Source organism: Bombina bombina, chromosome 4 (genome assembly GCF_027579735.1).
Source record: "Bombina bombina isolate aBomBom1 chromosome 4, aBomBom1.pri, whole genome shotgun sequence".
Lineage (NCBI taxonomy): Eukaryota > Metazoa > Chordata > Amphibia > Anura > Bombinatoridae > Bombina > Bombina bombina.
The window spans coordinates 139,943,068-139,964,644 of record NC_069502.1 but is presented as its reverse complement, the minus strand read 5'-3'; the positions used below and the strand labels follow the sequence as shown (position 1 = coordinate 139,964,644).

General features: G+C 43.9%; 1 protein-coding gene and 1 pseudogene across 1 annotated transcript in view; both read right to left on the bottom strand.

The window, feature by feature from the left end:
• Positions 1-1,004, bottom strand: part of WDR35 (WD repeat domain 35) — a 291,517-nt gene extending 290,513 nt beyond the window's left edge. The window contains 1 exon segment of the mRNA XM_053709650.1: positions 887-1,004. Coding sequence (XP_053565625.1) covers positions 887-910 — 24 coding nt within the window. The 5' untranslated portion in view covers positions 911-1,004.
• A 13,039-nt stretch (positions 1,005-14,043) lies between these two features.
• Positions 14,044-14,667, bottom strand: LOC128655278 (40S ribosomal protein S15a-like; annotated as a pseudogene).
• Positions 14,668-21,577: the final 6,910 nt, after the last annotated feature.

Genomic DNA, 21,577 nt, shown 5'->3' with positions numbered 1-21,577 from the left:
CCTTTAAAATCCTTTTTCTTTTGTAAGTGTCAATAGGCGTGGGTGCCACTCGTATCTATCCCTATATAGGACGGCTGCCTCTAGATTGAGCACACAGTTCTCTCTATGACTCACATGATCTATTATCCCTGTTGGCATGTGAACTTTTAGGTTTTTATTTATTCATAATGTGCTGACAGAATTTCCCACTTCTGTAGTGATTATCAATTGGCACATCCCAAGCATCCACACTCTTTACTGCATGCCCTCCATTTGTTTGGTTCCTGTGTCTCACTGGCATTTCCTTTCCCCTCATTTTATTCTTCCCTGACACAGTTTGTCCAGACTCCCCACCAGGGCACATCTTGCCCAATTTCCCTCTTCAACCTTGCATATGCCCCTTAAGTACAAGTGCTTATGAACATACTTCCATCTCGGATCTTCTGTCATTTTGTTTAAAGATCACCAGTTTCTTCTTTAATATGACAACTACAACATATTATTCAGATATAATACAGACCAGTGAGTCTCCACCATGCTTGTAGTTAGTAAACCCTATTACAGGGAATTGTGGATAAGGGAAACGTTGTTCATATTATATTTTAAACATAAAGGACAAGGTTATAGAAACATGTATATTGCAGCAATTATGTGTATACACTTAAAAAAGCTGATTGGTTCAAGTGAGTCACAGAGAGAACCGCAATCTCTGTAGGGGCACCCGTCCTCCTGTATAATCCTTTAACCCCTGACTAGTGTTTTGTTTTTCACATACAGGTTAAAAAAAACACCCACTTCTCAGATCGCATTAACAGAGTAAAAGCGCACTGCAAGACATATTATCGAGAAGGCTAAACTAATGTAGAAATCAGCGCCTAAGCTACCAATGAATAGTATATACACTCACCTTCTTGCTTAGATATATAAACATCTCGTCACCGGAGCGCTATACAAATTACATCAAATTACCGATGCTCTAGAACGGCAGTTGAAGCATCTATCGATAACTAGAATGTAATGTAGAGTCCTCCGGTTGCTAGGTAACCAGGTATAGCGGAAGCAGTTACAGAAACCACATCCGCTGCATCAGATTTGTTTTCCAGTTATCAGGCTACGCCATCTTTGGAGCTGGCAGATGTAGTATAACGTTCTTTGTACAATTCTTTATACAGGTATACCCGCTCATACAGCGGGTTAGGGACCGGAGCACCGCTGTAAAGTGAAAACCGCCTTAAAGTGAAACAAGGCAGTTTTAGCTATCTTTTCACTTGCCAGTGTGTTTAAAAACATGTTTAAACTAACATATATTAGAGGTGCAATATTGCTATGTTTAGTTTAACACTAGCTCAGCACAATATTCAATAAATACTGTACCTGTAAAATAGTGACAATTGCTGTAGTACAATTTGCCAGACTATAGCACTGAGACACAGATTGCACTGTAATGCTGTAAACAAAGTAAACTGCACATAACAAAATGGTGACAGTCAGAATACAGCACTGTTTCAAATATTTGGAGGTTGAACTTCAGCTCCACAAATCGCTGTATTAGCGAAGCGCTGTAAAGTGAGGTATACCTGTATGTCTGTGTGCGTATTCTCATTTACACCATCATCAATATTGAATAGTGATTTTTTTTTTTTAGTAATTTATTATATGAAGTGAAAATGAGAAATATAAAAAAAATAATGGGGGACAAATTCATACTTTCTAAAGAAATAGTTTTATTTTCTTAAAAAAAAATAAAAAATATATATATATATATATAACAATTTTAGGAACTAAAATAAAAAATACAAAATCAAAAGGCTATAGTAACTTAGTAAGTACAAATACAGATACCTTCCAGTGGCTGTCACTGGCTGACCTAATGAATATTGGGCCCTGGTCCAAGAATATATATAAAAATACACACAGGAACAGAGACATGCTCCAAAGAACAATCCAGGATTCATTTGTTGGGAAAAGTAGGCAACAACTGGGCACTTCACATGTACATCTAAATAAAAGATACCCCAAATTACAGAACTTTCTATTAGATAGACTCTGACTAATTCCAAGCAATCAGCCTTGGCCCCAGTCAGTCTGAGTCTCTCTACAACTGAGTGCCACGTGTGTGGACCGTCACTTGGTCCTGCTTTCCTACAACAAACAGCCACAAAGAATTACCTAATGCTCACTGGCGTGTCAGCCTCTCTTATTTGACCTGCCCCTAAATGGTGCATGCAGTATTGTTGGGTGCGCAGAGCTAGTGCGTGCATGGATAGATGATTTGGCTCTGCTGATTGGAGGGGTTATAGTTAGGCTTACCAGAAGTCCCACTTTTACTGGGATTGTCCCTGTTTGGAGGCGCTGTCCCAGTGTCCCACCCGGTTGTTCATTCTGTCCCAGTATGGTTGCCACCTCCAGGTTTCAAATCTTGTGTCTGGGTTTCAGACCGCCTGAAACCTGGACACATTATTCAAAATGACTGGACTGTAACTCTCCAGCATAGTTGGATGCTGGTGCTTTGTTACATACAGCCCTTCTTAGCTTAACGTTCGTGTCCTTCAAAGTTTACATTTAGTAATACAGGCTGAGTGAGCAGCATAGGGTTTTTTTTAATTTTGTAGTACTACTTGGTTTATTTTTCTAAGAATTTAACACCCCTGACCCCTGGTGACATTGCCGGTAATACACCTTTACAGGATGCATATCTTCATATTCCGATTCATCCAGACCACTATCAGTTTCTGAGATTCTCTTTTCTAAACAAGCATTACCAATTTGTCAATCTTCCGTTTGGCCTAGCGACAGCTCCAAGAATCTTTTCAAAGGTTCTTGGTGCCCTACTCTCTGTAATAAGAGAATGGGGTATTGCGGTGTTTCCTTATTTGGACGATATCTTGGTACTAGCTCAGTCTTTACATTCTGCAGAATCTCACATAAATCAACTAGTTTTGTTTCTTCAAAGACATGGTTGGAGGATCAATTTACCAAAAAGTTCTTTGAATCCTCAGACAAGGGTCACCTTTTTTGGTTTCTAGATAAATTCAGTCTCCAGGACTCTGTCTCTAACAGACAAGAGATGATTAAAATTGTTTTCAGCTTGTCGGAACCTTCAGTCTCAATCATTCCCTTCAGTAGCCATGTGCATGGAAGTTTTAGGTCTCATGACTGCAGCATCGGACGCGATCCCCTTTGCTCGTTTTCATATGAGACCTCTCCAGCTTTGTATGCTGAACAAATGGTGCAGGGATTATACAAAGATATCACAATTAATATCCTTAAATCCCAATGTTCGACTCTCTCTGACTTGGTGGTTAGATCACAATCGTATAGTTCAAGGGGACTCTTTTGTTCGTCCAACCTGGACTGTGATCACAACAGATGCAAGTCTTTCAGGTTGGGGAGCTGTCTGGAGATCTCTGACAGCACAAGGGGTTTGGAAATCTCAAGAGGCGAGATTACCAATCAATATTTTAGAACTCCGTGCTATTTTCAGGGCTCTTCAGGTTTGGCCTCGGTTGAAGAGAGAACCGTTCATTTGTTTTCAGACAGACAATATCACAACTGTGGCATATGTCAATCATCAGGGTGGGACTCACAGTCCCCAAGCTTTGAAAGAAGTATCAAATATACTTGCTTGGGCGGAATCCATCTCCTGTCTAGTTTCTGCGGTTCATATCCCAGGTATAGACAATTGGGAAGCGGATTATCGTGGTCGCTCCATCCAGATGTGTTTTCTCAGATTGTTCAGATGTGGGGTCTTCCAGAAATAGATCTGATGGCTTCTCATCTAAATAAGAAACTTCCCAGGTACCTGTCCAGGTCCAGGGATCCTCAGGCGGAGGCGGTTGATGCATTAGCAGTTTCTTGGTGTTACCAACCTGCTTATATCTTCCCGCCTCTAGTTCTTCTTCCAAGAGTGATTTCCAAAATCATCATGGAACAATTGTTTGTGTTGCTGGTAGCTCCAGCATGGCCTCACAGGTTTTGGTATGCGGATCTTGTTCGGATGTCCAGTTGCCAACCTTGGCCACTTCCACTTTTGTCTCAAGGTTCGTTTTTCCATTAGGATCTCAAATCATTAAATTTGAAGTTATGGAAATTGAACGCCTAGTGCTTAGTCATAGAGGTTTCTCTGACTCAGTGATTAATACTATGTTACAGGCTCGTAAATCTGTTTCTAGGAAGATTTATTATCACGTTTGGAAGACTTATATTTTATGGTGTTCTTCTCATAAATTCTCCTGGCATTCTTTTAGAATTCCTAGAATTTTACAGTTTCTTCAGGATGGTTTGGATACGCGTTTGTCTGCAAGTTCCTTGAAGGGACAAATCTCTGCTCTTTCTGTTTTATTTCACAGAAAGATTGCTAAGCTTCCTGATATTCACTGTTTTGTACAGGCTTTGGACATCTCTTCTGCTAGAAGAGTTTCCGAATTATCTTCTTTTTCTTGTGAATCTCCTTTTCTTATTTTCCATCAGGATAAGGCAGTTTTGCGGATTTCATTTAAATTTCTACCTAAGGTTGTGAATTCTAACATTAATAGAGAAATTATTGTCCCTTCTTTGTGTTCTACTCCTAAGAATTATTTGGAGAGATCCTTACATTCTTTGGATGTGGTAAGAGCTTTGAAATATTATGTTGAAGCTACTAAAGATTTCAGGAAGACTTCTAGTCTGTTTGTTATATTTTCTGGTTCTAGGAAAGGTCAGAAGGCTTCTGCCATTTCCTTGGCATCTTGTTTAAAGCTTTTGATTCATCAGGCTTATTTGGAGTCGGGTCAGGCCTCGCCTCAGAGAATTACAGCTCATTCTACTAGATCAGTCTCCACTTTCTGGGCTTTTAAGAATGAAGCTTCAGTTGATCAGATTTGCAAAGCAGCAGCTTGGTCTTCTTTGTATACATTTACTCAATGCTACCGTTTAGATGTATTTGCTTCTTCAGAAGCAGTTTTTGGTAGAAAAGTTTTTAAGGCAGCTGTTTCAGTTTGATTCCTCTGCTCATGTTAAGTTTTTTCTTTTCATTATGAGAATAAACTTTTATTTTGGGTTGTAGATTAATTTTTTTCAGCGGAAAATGGCTGTTATTATTTTATCCCTCCCTCTCTAGTGACTCTTCTGTGGAGTTCCACATCTTGGGTATTACTATCCCATACGTCACTATTGGCAAGAGTCCATGAGACCCACCCTTTTTATGGTGATTTTTTGTATAAAGCACAATTATTTCCAAATTCCATTGTTGATGCTTTTTACTCCTTTCTTTATCACCCCTCTACTTGGCTATTCGTTAAACTGAATTGTGGGTGTGGTGAGGGGTGTATTTATAGGCATTTTGAGGTTTGGGAAACTTTGCCCCTCCTGGTAGGATTGTATATCCCATACGTCACTAGCTCATGGACTCTTGCCAATATAAAAGAAATTAATTTATCAGGTAAGTTGTTACATAAATTATGTTTTTTTTCTTTTCTTTTAAATATAGCGTTTTTAAAAAAGAAAACAGTTACTCCTGTAGGCGGTGCAAAGCTTAGACGGAGGGAGCTTTGACCGCGGAGGAAGAGGTCTGGGGTAGGATAGGAGGAGTTAGAGGCAGAGCTGGGGAGGCTATTTAGTGTTGGGGCTGAGCGGAAAACCAGCAGTTGTTGTTAAGAAATTGTGAAGAGCATCTCGTCTGTAACTGCGTGGCTTTCCCGCTCAGCCTGCGTCATGGCTGCTGTGGAAGATCTTCTGAGGAGGCTCTGGGAGGCTGTGGAAGAAAGAGTACCTACCGGGTTGGAGTCACAGGTCCATTAGTTGCTGGGGGCTTGTCTGTCGGATCTGGTGGAGGCACAGATGGTCACCCGGAGGAAGTCCACAAGGCAATCGAAGCCTCCTACTCGGCTCATTCCTGAGGTTAGTCGGAGGCCTGGCAGTGGAAGGAAGGCCGGATCGAGTTCCAGTAAGAGGCCAGCTGGTTCGGTGGCGGTGGAAGTGGATGCGGCCTCAGTTGGGCCCGTGGCGGTGACGTCATTGGTGAGGAGGAGCAGCCGGGAACCGGATCGGAGGGCCTTTCCTGGTCAAACCACCAAGTTGAAAGGAAGTACTGGGAAGGTGTCTCACGGCCCGGGTGGGTCTGATTCGAGGGGGGAAGGGCCTTCAGGGCAACCGGGGTCTGACGGTCCTGGTGGGCCTGCCTTTTCCTTTGGGGGGGGTTGTAGAGGATAGCGGTAGTGAGAGGGAGGGTTTGTGAGCTACTGCACAGGTCTCAGTAGTTAGTGAAGCTGGTGTGGGGGGGGACCCTCCTGTTCTGTCATTCCAAGCCCCAGGGCCCTTGAGGGTGGGCACTCCTGGGTGGGTGGGGTCGAACATGTGGAGAGGCCTACAGGGGTTCTGGTTGATATGGATTATGGGTCTGGGGATGAGGGGGAGGAGTTTGAGTTGGATGCTGGGGTGGTTGTATTTAAATTCCTCAGAGGAGGAATATGTCCCTCCCTCTCCTGCGGCACAGGGTAAGCCTGTTGGCCATTTTGGGGGGACAGGGGATAGGTCATTCTCTGCGGTTAGGCCTGTAGGATACCAGTCTCTTTCTAGGGTTGCTGTGGTGGTGGAGGATGGTGATGGGGGTAACTCACACGTCAGTTTTTCTTTTCCAGATCCTAGTTCCGCTGGGCAAAGGCCAGGGCCTCAGCCTGGTCCATCCACGGTGGCAGATGTTTTTGACGGCCTTGAGGAGGATTTATCTGGTCTGCACGGCTCCTGGACGGACTCTATTCATTTGGAGCCTGATGACAGCATGCAGCAGGAGGTTCTGCCTGTTGGCGGAAGCCAGGTGAGGCGGGGTGTTATGCCCAGGGTGGTGGAGGTGTAACTAGGGGTAGGTCACGTCGATGGCCGGTGGCAGAGGTCGCCTGGTCTGAAGGTGATGGAGGTGGAGCTCCCAAGAGAGGGATTCTTACGGCTAGGGGTACCAGCCTGCATGGGGGGGACGGGAGGTAGAGGTTTTCTCCCCCTGTATATGTGTTCACGTTCAGGTCCAAACACGGCAGCTGGATCAGCATGGACGGACGGCTGCTATGATACACAAAGGTGGCCAAAGGATAACGGAGCAACGCGGAGGCGGGCTCCAGGCGTCGCTCAACGGCTTTTCCAGTGGACAGCATTCGACGGAAACTTCAACAGGTGAGGCGGGTTGCTGGATGTGCGGGGGAGGGATATATTAGAGAAGTGTGTTTGAGGTGTTGAAAGTGATTCTGTGGCTGATAGAGTAGTGGTTGGTTTGAAGGAGTCGTTAGCAAAGTTGGAGGGGCTCGCACCCGCTCCTGGTGCCTCCGTGGAGAGGGCATGGGTTCCTGTGGGTGGGGCGTCGGGGGTTCTGGTGTTGGGGAGGGTCGAGGTCCGCAGTGAGGCAGTACCTGTAGTCACGACTCTGGTGGCCCTGTTGCGGTCCAAGGCCCTGGGTCATCGGGGGCATCCACTAGTGTCCGCCCTAAGCCGGTCGATGGGGCAGAATTAAGGGTGGCAGACACAGCTATGTCTCGGTCCTGCCTCTGCTCTATCGGGCCCTTGGGTATGCATTTGACGTCAGAGGTGAAGGAAAAAAATTATAAGAGGGAATTTATTAAAAAGCGATATCGAAGCGATATCGAAAATTGCCAAAAACCTTTACAAATTGGTTCCAGGCCTTTGTAATATATGCAAGTGTGTTAGCTAGTAGGTTTCCGGACCAGGGTGGGGCATTGTTTTGTTACCTGGATGAGGTGGCAGCTGCTCAGAGGACATACGGGGGTATGGCCTGGTGGTCCTACGATGAGCAGTTTAGGCAGCGGCTGTCGGTTAAACCAGATATGAAGTGGGACGACCGGGACATGGGGTTGTGGCTCAAAATAATGACACCTTTGAGAGCCTATGTGTCCTTTCGGTCGGGAGTCGGTGGCCCATCCGTTTTGCATATATAACGAAAATTTTTGCAAGTGGGGAACCGCGTGCAAGTTTAAATACGAATGCTCTGGGTCTGGGGGCTCACACCCCTATACGAAGTGCTTCCGCAAAGGTATGCCTAGCGGAGCCGGTGACGCACCTGAAAAAGGGGGTGACACCGGTGAAGCTCGGCGCGATGGAACCTTGGCTTATCTTGTATGATAGGCGTCGGGGTTGTCGTGAGAAGGCGGCTTTGTTGTTTCATAGTTTTACGTTTGGTTTCGTGATTCCGTCCCAAGGGGGCTGTGGGGTGTTTTGCGGTAATTTGAAATCTGCTCGCCTGTGGCAGGGGGGTGGTCCTTGATAAGCTCCAGAAGGAGGTGTTTTTGGAGCGCATGGCTGGTCCATTTGATGGTTCTCCCATTGCGGATTTGAGGATCTGGCCGCTTGGGGTGGTTCCAAAACGGGAGCCTGGAAAGTTCAGGCTAATCCATCATTTGTCTTTTCCTAAAGGGGGATCAGTTAATGATGGTATTCCGCAGGAGCAAAAATTGACATTGATGCGACTTTTTGGCTGTTACCTGGGCACCTGATGTCGCACCATCTGTTGGGTTGTTGTGTTAATGGTTCTTACTATGTTGACCTGTGTTTGCCCATGGGGTGCTCCATTTCATGTTCGCTCTCTGAGCATTTTAGCACATTCCTTCAATGGGTTGTCGCGGAACGGTCGGGCCTTTCGTCATTGGTTCACTACCTTGACGATTTCTTGTTTGTGGGTCCGGCTGGTTCAGGGGCTTGTAAGCTTTTGAGGGATATTTGCTATCAGGTGGCGTATGATTTTAATGTGCCCACTGCACTTGAAAAATCTGAAGGACCTGTTACGTCGCTCGAATTTTTGGGCATTACCATTGATTCGGTTAAGATGGAATGTAGGCTTCCCAGTGATAAGGTCTCTGACCTTTTGGTGTTTATTGACCGGTCATTGTTGGCAAAGAAGGTCACGCTCCGGGAGCTCCAATCCTTGGTGGGTAAATTTAACTTTGCGTGCAGAATTATACAGATTGGTAAGGTGTTCTGCAGGAGGTTATCTTTGGCTACTGCCGGGATTCTGAAGCTGCATCATTTTGTACGGCTTTCCAGGGAGCTGAAAGATGACTTGAGGGTCTGGAGGCAGTTTTTGTTGGGTTTTAATGGCTTGACATTGATTCAGAAGGTTAGGGTGTCCAATGAGGAGCTGGGGCTTGTTACTGATTTGGTGGGTGCTTGTGGTTTTGGGGCCTATTTTATGGGCCACTGGTGTGCTGCTGCGTGGCCGGATGAATGGTCTCTTTTGGGTTTGGTTAAGAACATGGTGTTTTTGGAGTTGTTCCCGATTGTGGTTTCCTTGTTTGTATGGGAGGTGGATTTGTCCAACCAGTCGGTTGTATTTTATTCAGAAAATATTGGAGTTGATGGCGACGTCTCTTCCTGTATTGAGATTGTCACGTTTGCTTGTCCTGAAATGTTTACGGATGAATGTTTGCATTAAGGCTAAGCACATTCCAGGTGTTTGTAATTCTATAGCAGACTCCCTATCTCGTGGGTGGTTTGGCCTTTTCGAATGTGTCCTTGTTTGATTCCAAGGTTGAAATATTTTTGAGACGGAGTAAAACGGATCAAGTGCAGAAGGGTCGGACGGTTGTCCTTTTTCCCAGTGGTTCGGAAGTTTGTCCTTGGCTTTGTTTGTGGACTTATTTGGGTGTCCGTCCCATGGTGGGGGGTTCGTTGTTAGTCCAGCAAGATGGTAGGCCTTTGTCGCAGTTCCAGTTTAGGGCGGTCCTTAATAAGTCGTTGCTTCATTTGGGTTTCAGTGCTGGGGATTTCGGGTCCCATTCTTTCCGCATCGGGGCGGTAACTGAGGCTTCAGTAAGGGGTTTGTCTGATACTGTGGTTAAGGGCATTGGTAGGTGGGGATCTGGACGGTTCCGCCTATATGTCTGTCCTGAGTTAGGTGTGTAATGATGTGGTGTTTTTTACTTTTATCTCTGTGTTCTAGGTTTGGAACGGTTGTGGTTAGTCGGCCACTCTGTTATTTATTGGGCTCAGAGAGCGGCTTCGGTGAAAGTAGATGGCTTACAGTTGGGTATCCCAAAGTCACGTTGTGAAGTGAAATGGTTCAGTGTTAGGGGACTTCGTTGGGACGGGTTGTTGCCTCTGGTGGTGGATTACTGCAGGTGTTTTCATCCTCCAAATGTTTTGTTGATCCACGCTGGGGGCAATGATCTTGGTTTTATGCCCCAGAGGGAGTTGGTGAGAAGCATTGAGCGGGACCTTGGGAGGTTGGTGGAGTTATACCCTACACTGAGGATTGTGTGATCGGACATTTTGCCCAGGATGGTTTGGAGGGCGGCTTGGGACACAGTGAGGTTAGACAAAAGCAGGCGAAAAGTTAATAAGCTCATGGGGTCTTTTGTCCAGAGGCTTGGTGGTTCGGTGGTGCATCATCCAGACTTAGCAGAGGTTGAACAGGGTGAATTTTATTTGCCCGATAGGGTGCATTTAAATGACTTTGGTCTGCAGTTCTTTGTCCTCGACTTTAAGGAGGCTTTGTGTAAAGTTGCGGGGTTGGCGGGACTGGGCTGAGGTTTTAGGCAAGTCTGTGGCGGGGGTGTTAGCCCTTAAAATTACAGTAGGTTATGGTCAATTGTTAGTGTGGTGGAATTCAAGTTGGGGGGTCTCTAAGGACAAGGGGTTCCTTAGAGACTTATGTTGATTATCGATGATGGGCTCAATCACTTGCACGGTTGGGTCCAGTGGATGGAATGACGGCCATATAAAAATATTAGAGTGGACTAGCACCGCTGTTTTATGTGTAATTTTATATACAATGTTATAACAATATTTGTACTGTTATTTATTTAGTTATTTAAGTTTTTTTTCCAAAAGTTATTTATTAAATAAAGGAGCTGCAGACAATTTGCACCAATTCTAAGTCTGATTATGGGATTGTGTCGTTTTGCAAAATATTAATCATGTGTTTTGTGTGAAAGGGCCGTAACTTGACGACATGACAGGTCATGCACTTTTTGGGGGCTAAAGTTGACAACTGATAAGTGTCTTTACATTGCGGTCTGTGGGAACTGTGTGTTCCCTGTAAATATATATGTATACGCTTATATACAAATCTGACCACTTGAGTAATCAATTTCCCCGGCCCCAATTAACAATTAAAGTTTTACATGACCTCAATAAATAGCACACAAACAACTCAACTTTGTTATAAAATTGTGGCCACAGCCTGTTTATTAAATAACAAATATTTACATTTTCAGCTATAAATAACAACTTTTTACAACACCATACATACTTAAGGGACACTGAACCCAATTTTTTTTCTTTTGTGATTCAGATAGAGCATGCAATTTTAAGCAACTTTCTAATTTACTCCTATTATCAATTTTTCTTCATTCTCTTGCTATCTTTATTTGAAAAAGAAGGCATCTAAGCTAAGGAGCCAGCCAATTTTTGGTGGTTGAATTTATCCACCAATCAGCAAGAACAACCCAGTTTTTTTTTTACCAAAAATGGGCCAGCATCTAAACTTACATTCTTGATTTTCAAATAAAGATACCAAGAGAATGAAGACAATTTGATAATAGGAGTAAATTAGAAAGTTGCTTAAAATTGCATGCTCTATCTGAATCACAAAAGAAAGAATTTGGGTTCAGTGTCCCTTTAGTAAAGTTGACCAAAAACCTGCAGTGCTAGTCCCAGCTGCTTTAATTTTTCAATCCTCGCTACAAAATATCTTTCTTTGACCAAGCAGTGTCACAACTTCAGTTCATTTTCTAACAAATAAGCAACTCCAAGGAACCCCGTGCCCAAGGAGCTGCTTATTTAGCTTTCCCACCCCTTGGGGAGGCTACCAAACCGATTTAATGGCCTTGGTCCCTCATGTAAAATTACTGAGGACTAGCACCCCTACCAGCTGTGACAAAGAAAAGACAATTATAAAAGAAAAAGGGGAGGGAGTGAAAAAACTTATTTTCAAACTTCCTCAATTACTTTTCTAAAATGGAGCCCACGATGCTGCGCTTTCTTAAGAACCCCCCCCACTAAGTCCCGCCTACCCAAGATCACCTGAGCCTGTCTTCTTCCAAGGGGGCAAAGGCACCTTCCCACTATGTCACTGTGTTCGGGACCTGACTATTTATGTGTTAATATGGGTATATACACATATTATTGTAATGCTTGTGGGATATTCCACTATCAGACCGAACTTGGTCAGTAGTCTTCTTATCCTGGCGTTAAGCAGGAATATCCCAGAGCAGAGAAAGTTTGCAAGATGAGGTAAGCGGCACTCACCACAGGCAGGATAGTCTTCGGCAGCAACAGGCAGGGAGTCAGAGAAAGGCAGTTCAGGGGTAAACCACTAGGAAGGTCAGGCAGGCAGGGTTAGGCAACAGTAAGGCAGTACAAAGGTAAACCACTCGAATGGTCAGGCAGACAGGCTTTAGCAACAGTAAAGTAGTCCAAAGGTAAACCACTAGAATGGTCAGGCAGGCAGGGTTTGGCAACAGAGAGGCAATCCAGAGCAATATGGTTAATCAGGCAGAGTAGTCAGACAGGCAGGGTTCATCAACAATAAGGCAATCTAGAGCAATAGGGGTTAATCAAGCAGAGTCGTCAGGCAGGCAGAGTTCATCAACAATAAGGCAATCCAGAGCAATAGGGGTTAATCAAGTAGAGTAGTTAGACAGGCAGGGTTCATTAACAAATAAGGCAATCCAGAGCAATAACGATCTATCACACCCAGGAGCACACAAAGTAACACCTATACTTGGGCAGTGATAGATCGTTATTGAGCGACTTACATAGGCGCAGGATTCGCGCCACAGGAATCCGGACCGGCATCTGAGAGAGGAGCGTGCGGCGATGACGTCAGCACCGCACGCAACCAAAACCGACACAGCCCCTGACAACGAGCAGGGAAGCAGACGCCGCACCCCTAGCAACAGTTAGAGTGGCGCGGAGTGACAATTATATACATAAATATATATGTATATAGTCATATACATATATATTTATACTTTGCTGCCATCGCTGCGTTACTTACCCCCTTTTCTGTGCTAGGTTCTCATACGATCCTATGGAAGAGCCCACTCATGAGCGCTATGCTTCCCAGCAATGTAAATGTGGCGCGTTCGCATTGCTGTCAACTTGTAATACCAGCGCACATTAGCACGTGCTGGTATTAGTCAGTAGAGCACAAATACCGTTTTCACCAAAGCGATATTTAGCGCTCCACTTGTAATTTGGCCTTATATAAATTGTGAACTAGGAACCCATAATAAACAAGCAGTATATTAGAATAGATGGATGCATGGGTAAGCCCAGATTGCTCAAGGGAAAAAAGGAGTATTATACTAGTAAGGTAGTGAAAAGTTTATTGACATGTGCCCATATAATTACGCTTACTGTGGAACTGAACAAATGATGCAATGAACTTGGAAATTATTAAGTATTGGAATATTATTAGCGACTGTAGTAGTTAGCCAGATAATAAGGATTAGCAATTTAACCAATAAGCATAATGAATTACTTGTATGATCCAACTATAGATATACATTTTTTAATATGTAAAAGGAACCAGCAACAGAACAAATCTCAAATCTTATGTCTCTGAAGAGATATTGATCACTTAGTGGGTCAAATTGAACCTCCCAAGCAGAGGCGGCTCTAGCGTTAGGCCAAATAGGTGACCGACTAAGGCCTTGCTCTTTATGGGGCCACGTAAAAAAGTTTGTTTTTTTTCTCTCTTTTTTTGTCCAAGGTAAATTTGTATAGTGACTCTGCCCCAACTTCTTCATTGTGCGGTTTGTGTCTGTTTTGTACCACACCCTCTGCAACTTTTACCTATGATATGCAGAAGAAAGATAAAGGATAAAGACCTGCTGTCATTCTCTTACACTGTAGATCTATGTAACAGCCACCACAGTAGATAAGGATTAAGCCCCCAACAACTGTAGAGTGCAACTTACACGCACAGTATCTGCTCTATTTACTGTCTCCATGCTCTGCTATACTGATATCACACAGTAAGTCGCTGCTCTTAAGGCATGTAGGCACAGTCTGCAGTAGTAGGTGTTTAAAGAACCTGGAGCCATAATATTGTTTTTTTGTTTTGATTTTTCTTTTATAACAGTTTATTGGCCTGCCTGTTGTACAGATTTAGAAAAAGAATCCCAGGATTTTGCCTCCTGTGTGTTTTCGCCTAACTTCTTCTTGGTCCATGATGCCAGCTGAAGTGGTTAGTACAATGTATCCAAACTGACGTGATGGTAGGAGATTGTTCTGCCACTTCTCTAGATCTTTTAATTGAACTTCAAGGGGCATAGCCCTCGTATTTCTCAAGACTGCTGCTCCATAATCTGTCCGCCTGCTCTGAGGAGGCGGACAGAGATCGCCACAATTCAACCCGATCAAGTACGATCGGGTTGATTGTCAACTCCCTGCTGCAGTCTGTGGGGGGCGTCGTTGCACCAGCAGCTCACAAGAGCTGCTGGTGCGATGCTGAATACAGAGAGCGTATTGCTCTCCACATTCAGCGAGGTCTGTCGGACCTGATCCGCTCTGTCGGATCAGGTCCGACAAACCTCTGTTAAATAGGCCTCAATATCTGAGGCTAATTACACCACACGTGTTAAGTCTGCCTGTGAGATTAACAACAATCTTCCCAACTCTGTGGTCATCAATAATCTCAAATTCACGTTACTCTGCATTGTTGATGCTTTTCAGAGCATCTGCAAGAACATTCATGCGCACCATGGTGCTGGCTCCGCAGTATGGAGGAAAGAGCCATAACATTGTTTTTTTACACTAAAGATAAAATAGGTCCTGACTCCAAATGCTTTGCCCTGTACCATCCTCACAGTGCCTTCATGTCTCAGCTGAGCTAAGTTATCTGCTTATTCCCCAGCAGAACAAGCAGGCCGTGATAGGGAAGCACAGAAAGCACATGCACAGCTGCTATGATGCAGCACTCTCCTTCCCACCCCCTCCGGTGGTGAAATAGCAGCAAATGAAGTTCTGAAGGTAAGTGGGACTAGGATAACTAAACTGGGCCGTATGATTACCATGAACAGCTTTTACAGACAGGATAGTGTGCAATAAGTTTGAGTGGGCAGCAAGGTTTAACAAAAACAAAAAAACATTGTGTTGCAAGCATGTTGTGTTTAATAGTGGTGTATCCATTTTATATTTGTTGCTACTGTACTAGCACCAAAAGTGTTTGACATTAGTATCAGTTGGCAGGATCTTGTGACAACAACATGTCCCATGGTCAATAACGGCACTGTGTGTGTTTATGTCTATGGGCCCTATGATCTAAACCATGCTGCCATGGTGGGATTATAAAATAAAGGGGCAGTCCCTGCAAGTGGCGAGAAGTCTTCTATTGAAAGTAATGGAGCTCGCTGGAAAGGGACACTTCGCACCTAGGAGAGAAGTTAGCATTGAGTAGGGGGCGCACTTTAAAAATGTAATCCTCTAGCCAATATAAATCACATTACGCTGCTTTCTGCATATAGCAATCTCCTATATTTTTGTATGCATGTGTTTTTCTATTAGGTTTATAAGTAATTTCAATGTTTTGAGAAAAGCTTGCCACCTTTTAGTTGGTTAAGAAAAACGGTGAGATCTGTAGTGGGAAAATCTTTACAGAATTATGCTGGGATTAGAGAGACAATTTCATATACGCCCATGGATTGGAATGCCAATGTTATGAAAAACCAATTATGCTTGTACTTTTAAGAATTAATTTCTTACAACCTCTTTCTCTCTTATCCATCTTAGAATGCTTCAGCCACACAAACACTTTCTCCCCATCCAACCACACATCCAAGCCTAGACTCTCCAGTTCCAGGACTCAAGCGTTCCGGGAGCCAGGAACACCTTATCGGCCGCATCCTATTCGCCGCATCTGGTTCCACAGGAATTTATATAAAATAGAAAGCACAAAGTGTAAATGAAGTCGAACTCTCATGTCATGCAGTGCTATATTGCACTGGGCTTGTCTCTCCTTCACATACACAAATGCAGGTTATGCCCCTTGGAGAAGCAAAGCAAAATCTTCCTTTTAAAGATTTCACTAGGTATCTTGCAGTGCTGAAGGATCATTTTAGAATATCTCACCTGAGCGGAGAGGTTTTGACTATCAGGGCCTTTGAGAGAAAGCATACGTTTGCGATGTGTATCTGTTAGAGAGAGCATATGTGTGTATCTGTGAGAGAGAGCATATATATACATTGTATGTGTCTGTGAGAGAGCGTGTGTGTGTTTTTGTGTGTGAGAGAGAGCATATGTTTGTGCAAAAGTATAGAGAATGTGTGTGTGAGAGAGAGAACATATGCTTGTGTGTGTGAGAGTGAATTTTGTCTGTGTATATGTGTTTGAGAGAACATATTTTTGTGTGTGAGTTTGTGTATGTGTGTGTTAGAGAATATATTTGCGTATGTGTGTGAGACAGCGTGTGTGTTTGTTTGTGAGACAGCGTGTGTGTGAGACAGCATGTGTGTGTGTGTGAGACAGCATGTGTGTGTGTGAGACAGCGTGTGTGTGTGTGTGAGACTGCGTGTGTAGGCGAGGACATGTTTATGGCCCTTCTACTTTTGCCTGTAGCATCCTGTGTCCCACATTAACCCCCCCAGTAATATAACTTATACTGTCTCTCCTCTCTGGCCCACTCTCTCACTCCAATCTTAATGGTTCCCTCTGTATCTCTTCTCTCTGCCTCCCTTTTCTCTACTCTCTCTCTTTAGTTTTATCTCTTTTTGGGCCTGATATGCAAAACCTTGCTAGCATGGTGACTAATCATACAAAATCTTTGTGATTTTTTTAGACCTTGTGTTGTAATGTAGGAGCCCCTGTTTCACATAGCAACATAAATATTTCTTGAGATAAAATTTGTGTTTCTAAATGTTTTTTAAGGAGTTCACCATACCAACGAGACTTCTTAGAATATCTTGCCTGTACGGTGAGGTTTTAAATATCAGGCCCTTTGCCCCTTTCCCTCCCCTCTCTCTACTGTCTCTTCCGCCTATTTCTCTTCTCTTCACATTCTCTATTTCCTTCTTTTCCTTCTCTATCTTTCCTTAATATTATTGTGAGAGCTGTTGCATGTAAACTCCAGAACATAAATTATCTAAAGAAACAAAAAAGAGGAAACAAATGCATTGTATGCAAACAGGTATACAGTACAGGAACGTGTTTTATGGGCAAGATACATAAGAGAAACGCCATATTTGAGTTTTGGCTAAGACCTAAATAACTCTAGAGCCGCCTCTGCTTCTATCTTAAAGCGACATTATACACTAGATTTTTTTTTTGCATAAATGTTTTGTAGATTATCCATTTATATAGCCTATACATCTTTTTTTTTTTTTTTTTTTTTTTAAATGTATAGTTTGTGTTAATTTTTTAATAACATTGCACTGGTTTTCAGACTCCTAACCAAGCCCAAAGTTTTAGAAGTATACTGATGTTTACCTCCTCAAGCTTTCTCCTGTTTGTGTAAAGAGTCTTTTCATATGCAGAGGAAGGGGGAGGGGGGAATGTCTTCTCTTTTTGGTATACAATCACTTTTTTGTGGGTGTTCCAGCTAACCTTTTCAACAGAGCTAAACTGGGAGCTTCTAAGTAAGTTTTACACTGGATTTTTAGATCAGTATCAGTGCATATTATTCTTTACTAGTCTTAAAGCCGTGTACACGGGCCATTTTTTGCAGTACAGCGGTCCCACCCCTTGCTCTCTCTCTATCCCCCCTCTCTTTTGCTCTCTCTTTCTCCCCTCTCTTTTGCTTTCTCTTTCTCCCCTCTCTTTTGCTCTCTCTCTCTCCCCCCTCTCTTTTACTCTCTCTCTCTCTCTCCCCCCCTCTCTTTTGCTCTCTCTCCCTCCTCTCTTTTGCTCTCTCTCTCCCCCCTCTCTTTTGCTCTCTCTCTCCCCCCTCTCTTTTGCTCTCTCTCTCCCCCCTCTCTTTTGCTCTCTCTTTCTCCCCTCTCTTTTGCTCTCTCTCTCCCCCCTCTCTTTTACTCTCTCTCTCTCTCCCCCTCTCTTTTGCTCTCTCTCTCCCTCCTCTCTTTTGCTCTCTCTCTCCCCCCTCTCTTTTGCTCTCTCTCTCCCCCCTCTCTTTTGCTCTCTCTCTCCCCCCCCCTTTTTTTTGCTTTCTCTCTCCCCCCTCTCTTTTGCTCCCCTCTCCCCCTCTCTTTTGCTCTCTCTTCCCCCCTCTCTTTTGCTCTCTCTCCCCCCTCTCTTTTGTGCTCTCTCTCCCCCTCTCTTTTGCGCTCTCTCCCCCTCTCTTTTGTGCTCTCTCCCCCTCTCTTTTGTGCTCTCTCCCCTCTCTTTTGTGCACTCTCCCCCTCTCTTTTGTGCACTCTCCCCCCTCTCTTTTGCTGTCTCTCTCCCCCCTCTCTTTTGCTCTCTCTCTCCCAACTCTCTTTTGCGCTCTCTCTCCCCCTCTCTTTTGCGCTCTCTTCCCCTCTCTTTTGCGCTCTCTTCCCCTCTCTTTTGCGCTCTCTCCCCCTCTCTTTTGTGCACTCTCCCCCCTCTCTTTTGTGCACTCTCCCCCCTCTCTTTTGTGTACTCTCCCCCTCTCTTTTGTGCACTCTCCCCCTCTCTTTTGCTGTCTCTCTCCCCCCTCTATTTTGCTTTCTCTCTCCCCCCTCTCTTTTGCTGTCTCTCTTCCCCCTCTCTTTTGTGCTGTCTCTCTCCCCCCTCTCTTTTGTGCTCTCTCTCCCCCCTCTCTTTTGTGCTCTCTCTCCCCCTCTCTTTTGTGCTCTCTCTCCCCCCTCTCTTTTGTGCTCTCTCTCCCCCTCTCTTTTGTGCTCTCTCTCCCCCCCTCTCTTTTGTGCTCTCTCTCCCCCTCTCTTTTGTGCTCTCTCTCCCCCCTCTCTTTTGCTGTCTCTCTCCCCCTCTCTTTTGCTGTCTTTCTCCCCCCCTCTCTTTTGCTGTCTCTCTCCCCCCTTTCTTTTGCTGTCTCTCCCCCTCTCTCTTTTGCTGTCTCTCTCCCCCTCTCTATTTTGCTGTCTCTCTCTCCCTCTCTCCATCTCCCCTCTTCTGCTCTCTCTACCCCCCCTCTTTAGAGCTCTCTGTCTCATAGCAGCTGTCTCCGGTATCTGGCCCCGCCCGCGTCATGTCCGCCCCCACCCACATCACGCCCGGCCCCGCCCACGCCACCCCGCCCGGACACGCCCATGTCACACCCGCCGGACACGTCCACGTCACACCCGCCCGGTCACGCCCACTCTACCACACAACGCCAGGTTAGTTGGAAGGCAAGGTGTGTTTGTCCTTGCGCGCAGTCTCTACTCTTATGACAGCTTCGGACAAACACACTTGGCCTTTTATTATATAGGATAGCAGTGTCTATTACATGCAGTTATATGAAAATTGGTGTATCCTGTCTCTTTAAGCAAAAAGGTGCCACGCTATCTCATCCGCTGACAGCATGGCAAGGTGGATGAATCAGATGGGGAGGTTAGTGTTAGTGTTGTTAAATGTCATGTAACAGTTCTATGTGAGCTGCATAGTTGCCAACAGTCCCTGATTTCCAGGGACAGTCCCTGGATTTTGTTGTATGTCCCTGGATTTTTTTTGTCCCTGGAAATGTCTCTAAAAATCTCCTTTGCACAACATTTACACACACACACTATCTTACACATCTATCTATTGGCTACTATCTTTCTCTTTTTTGGTGAATCATTTCTACCTGTATGTTTATGAAACGCTTTGTATTTAATTCAGACATTTGCCTGTCCATTCCTCTAACGAGGTTATTTTACCCAATGTCCACAGCTTTTGTATTTCAAACATTCCAATGTGTCTATTGTATGTATCTACATATATATATTTGTTGTGACATATTATCTCAGTGCTTATTCAGCTTCTGACACTCTGTACTCTGTGTTTACATTATGTAGACCAACCCAGCAGGCGGGTTCTTGATTTTTTAACCAATGAATTTTTGACACAAGTTTTAAAATCAATTAACAGGCACAGCACCTGTATGCTATGACTACGGCTCCATAGCCGAAACGCGTAAGCCCTGGTGCTGCGCCTGCAAACTGTCTACTCCATTCCTTCCATTGTTGTTTGTTTTTAAACTTTTCGAATAAAGTCTTCAATGTTTTAATGATATCACACTGGAGCATCCAGGACTCTTTTGTTTCTATATACACACACACACACACACACATACACATATACAGATAGATAGATGATAAATATATATAGTGTATTATTTAAATATAATTAATTCCTAATGGAATATTGCTATTATTATTGAATGGGTTCACATATTATTTGTCTTTCTAATTTTGATGCTGTGTTGTAAAAATAACCATATGCCCAGAATGTGTTCCAGAGACTGGGTAGGTGTAAGAGCTTGGTGCTGTAATCTGTATAATAAAATATGGATAAGTCTAAATTATACTATTACTTTCAAATGGGTGTGTTTTGATTGCAGAACTGAGTGGGCGGAGCAGTTGAACAGTAGGTCGTCAATACTCCAGTAACCTGCTTGCTTGCTCTGCTGCAAAGTGTCCCTGGATTTTTTTTTTAAATGTTGGCAACTATGCTGCTCCTAGATATAGCTGCAGAACAAAAACGTACACATAATTTGGGTAGATTGACGTAAAACATTTTATCAGGATAGTTATTTATGTTTAAATCTTTTATTAGGTTTATTATTTTTACAGAAAAATTAAACAGAATAATACATCAATAAGGCATATCTATTTAAATATGAGCATAATCAAAGGTCCTGATATCTCCACATGTATCCATCTTTTAATGAAGACATTCATTCCTGACCTATTATCTCAATAATGATATGCATAGAAATACAAACTTGTAAAGAATACAGAAGAAAAAGAATCAAAAAGTAAGGAAAAGGAAAAGAGGAGGGAAGAAGAAGAAAGAAAAGGAAACCCAGAGGATTCAGTGCTACCTCATCTGTCGATATCCAGCTCATAGATATATTATCATTTATCCCCCTAGTATGGGGTCTCCCAGAGAGCATGAGTAGAAGTAGAGTGGGGAAAGGAGAGGAGGAGTGCACAGGTAAGAAATAGAAAAGGGGTGAGTTAGAGCAGAACAGGGCTCCCAGGCTCCCCCCCCCCCCCAATCATTGTAAACCATGAATCCTGCACCTCTAATGAATCTCATCGGGGGTTAAGTGGCTAAGTCCTTATTAAGTGTCCAATAAAACCAGACTCTTTCAAATTGGGATTGAGTGTCTAGAATTTTAGAAGCTGCTTCATACATACGGTACGTCAAGTTTAATTTATTCCTCACCTCCTCCCACGCCGGGGCCCTCACCTTCCAGTATCTTGCGATACACGTTCTAGTGACCGTGCACGCTATCTTAATAAATGTGTTTATCTGTTTGTTGTATTGTGGGAACGGATCATGTAGTAGGGCCTGTATTGGTTTTAGTGCAATTTGATCTTCTAAGACCACCCCTAGGAGGGAGGACAACCAAGCCCAAATAGGCTGTATTAAGGGGCAGTCCCACCACATGTGGAGATATGAACCCACTTCTCCACATCCTCTATAACAGAATCTATTATTTGTGATGGTCATATGATGTGTTCTAGTTGGGGTTAGATACCACCTATAGATGGTCTTAATAGTATTTTCTCTTAAGTCGGCGCTAAGTAGGCCAGCGCACGCCGACTGTAGA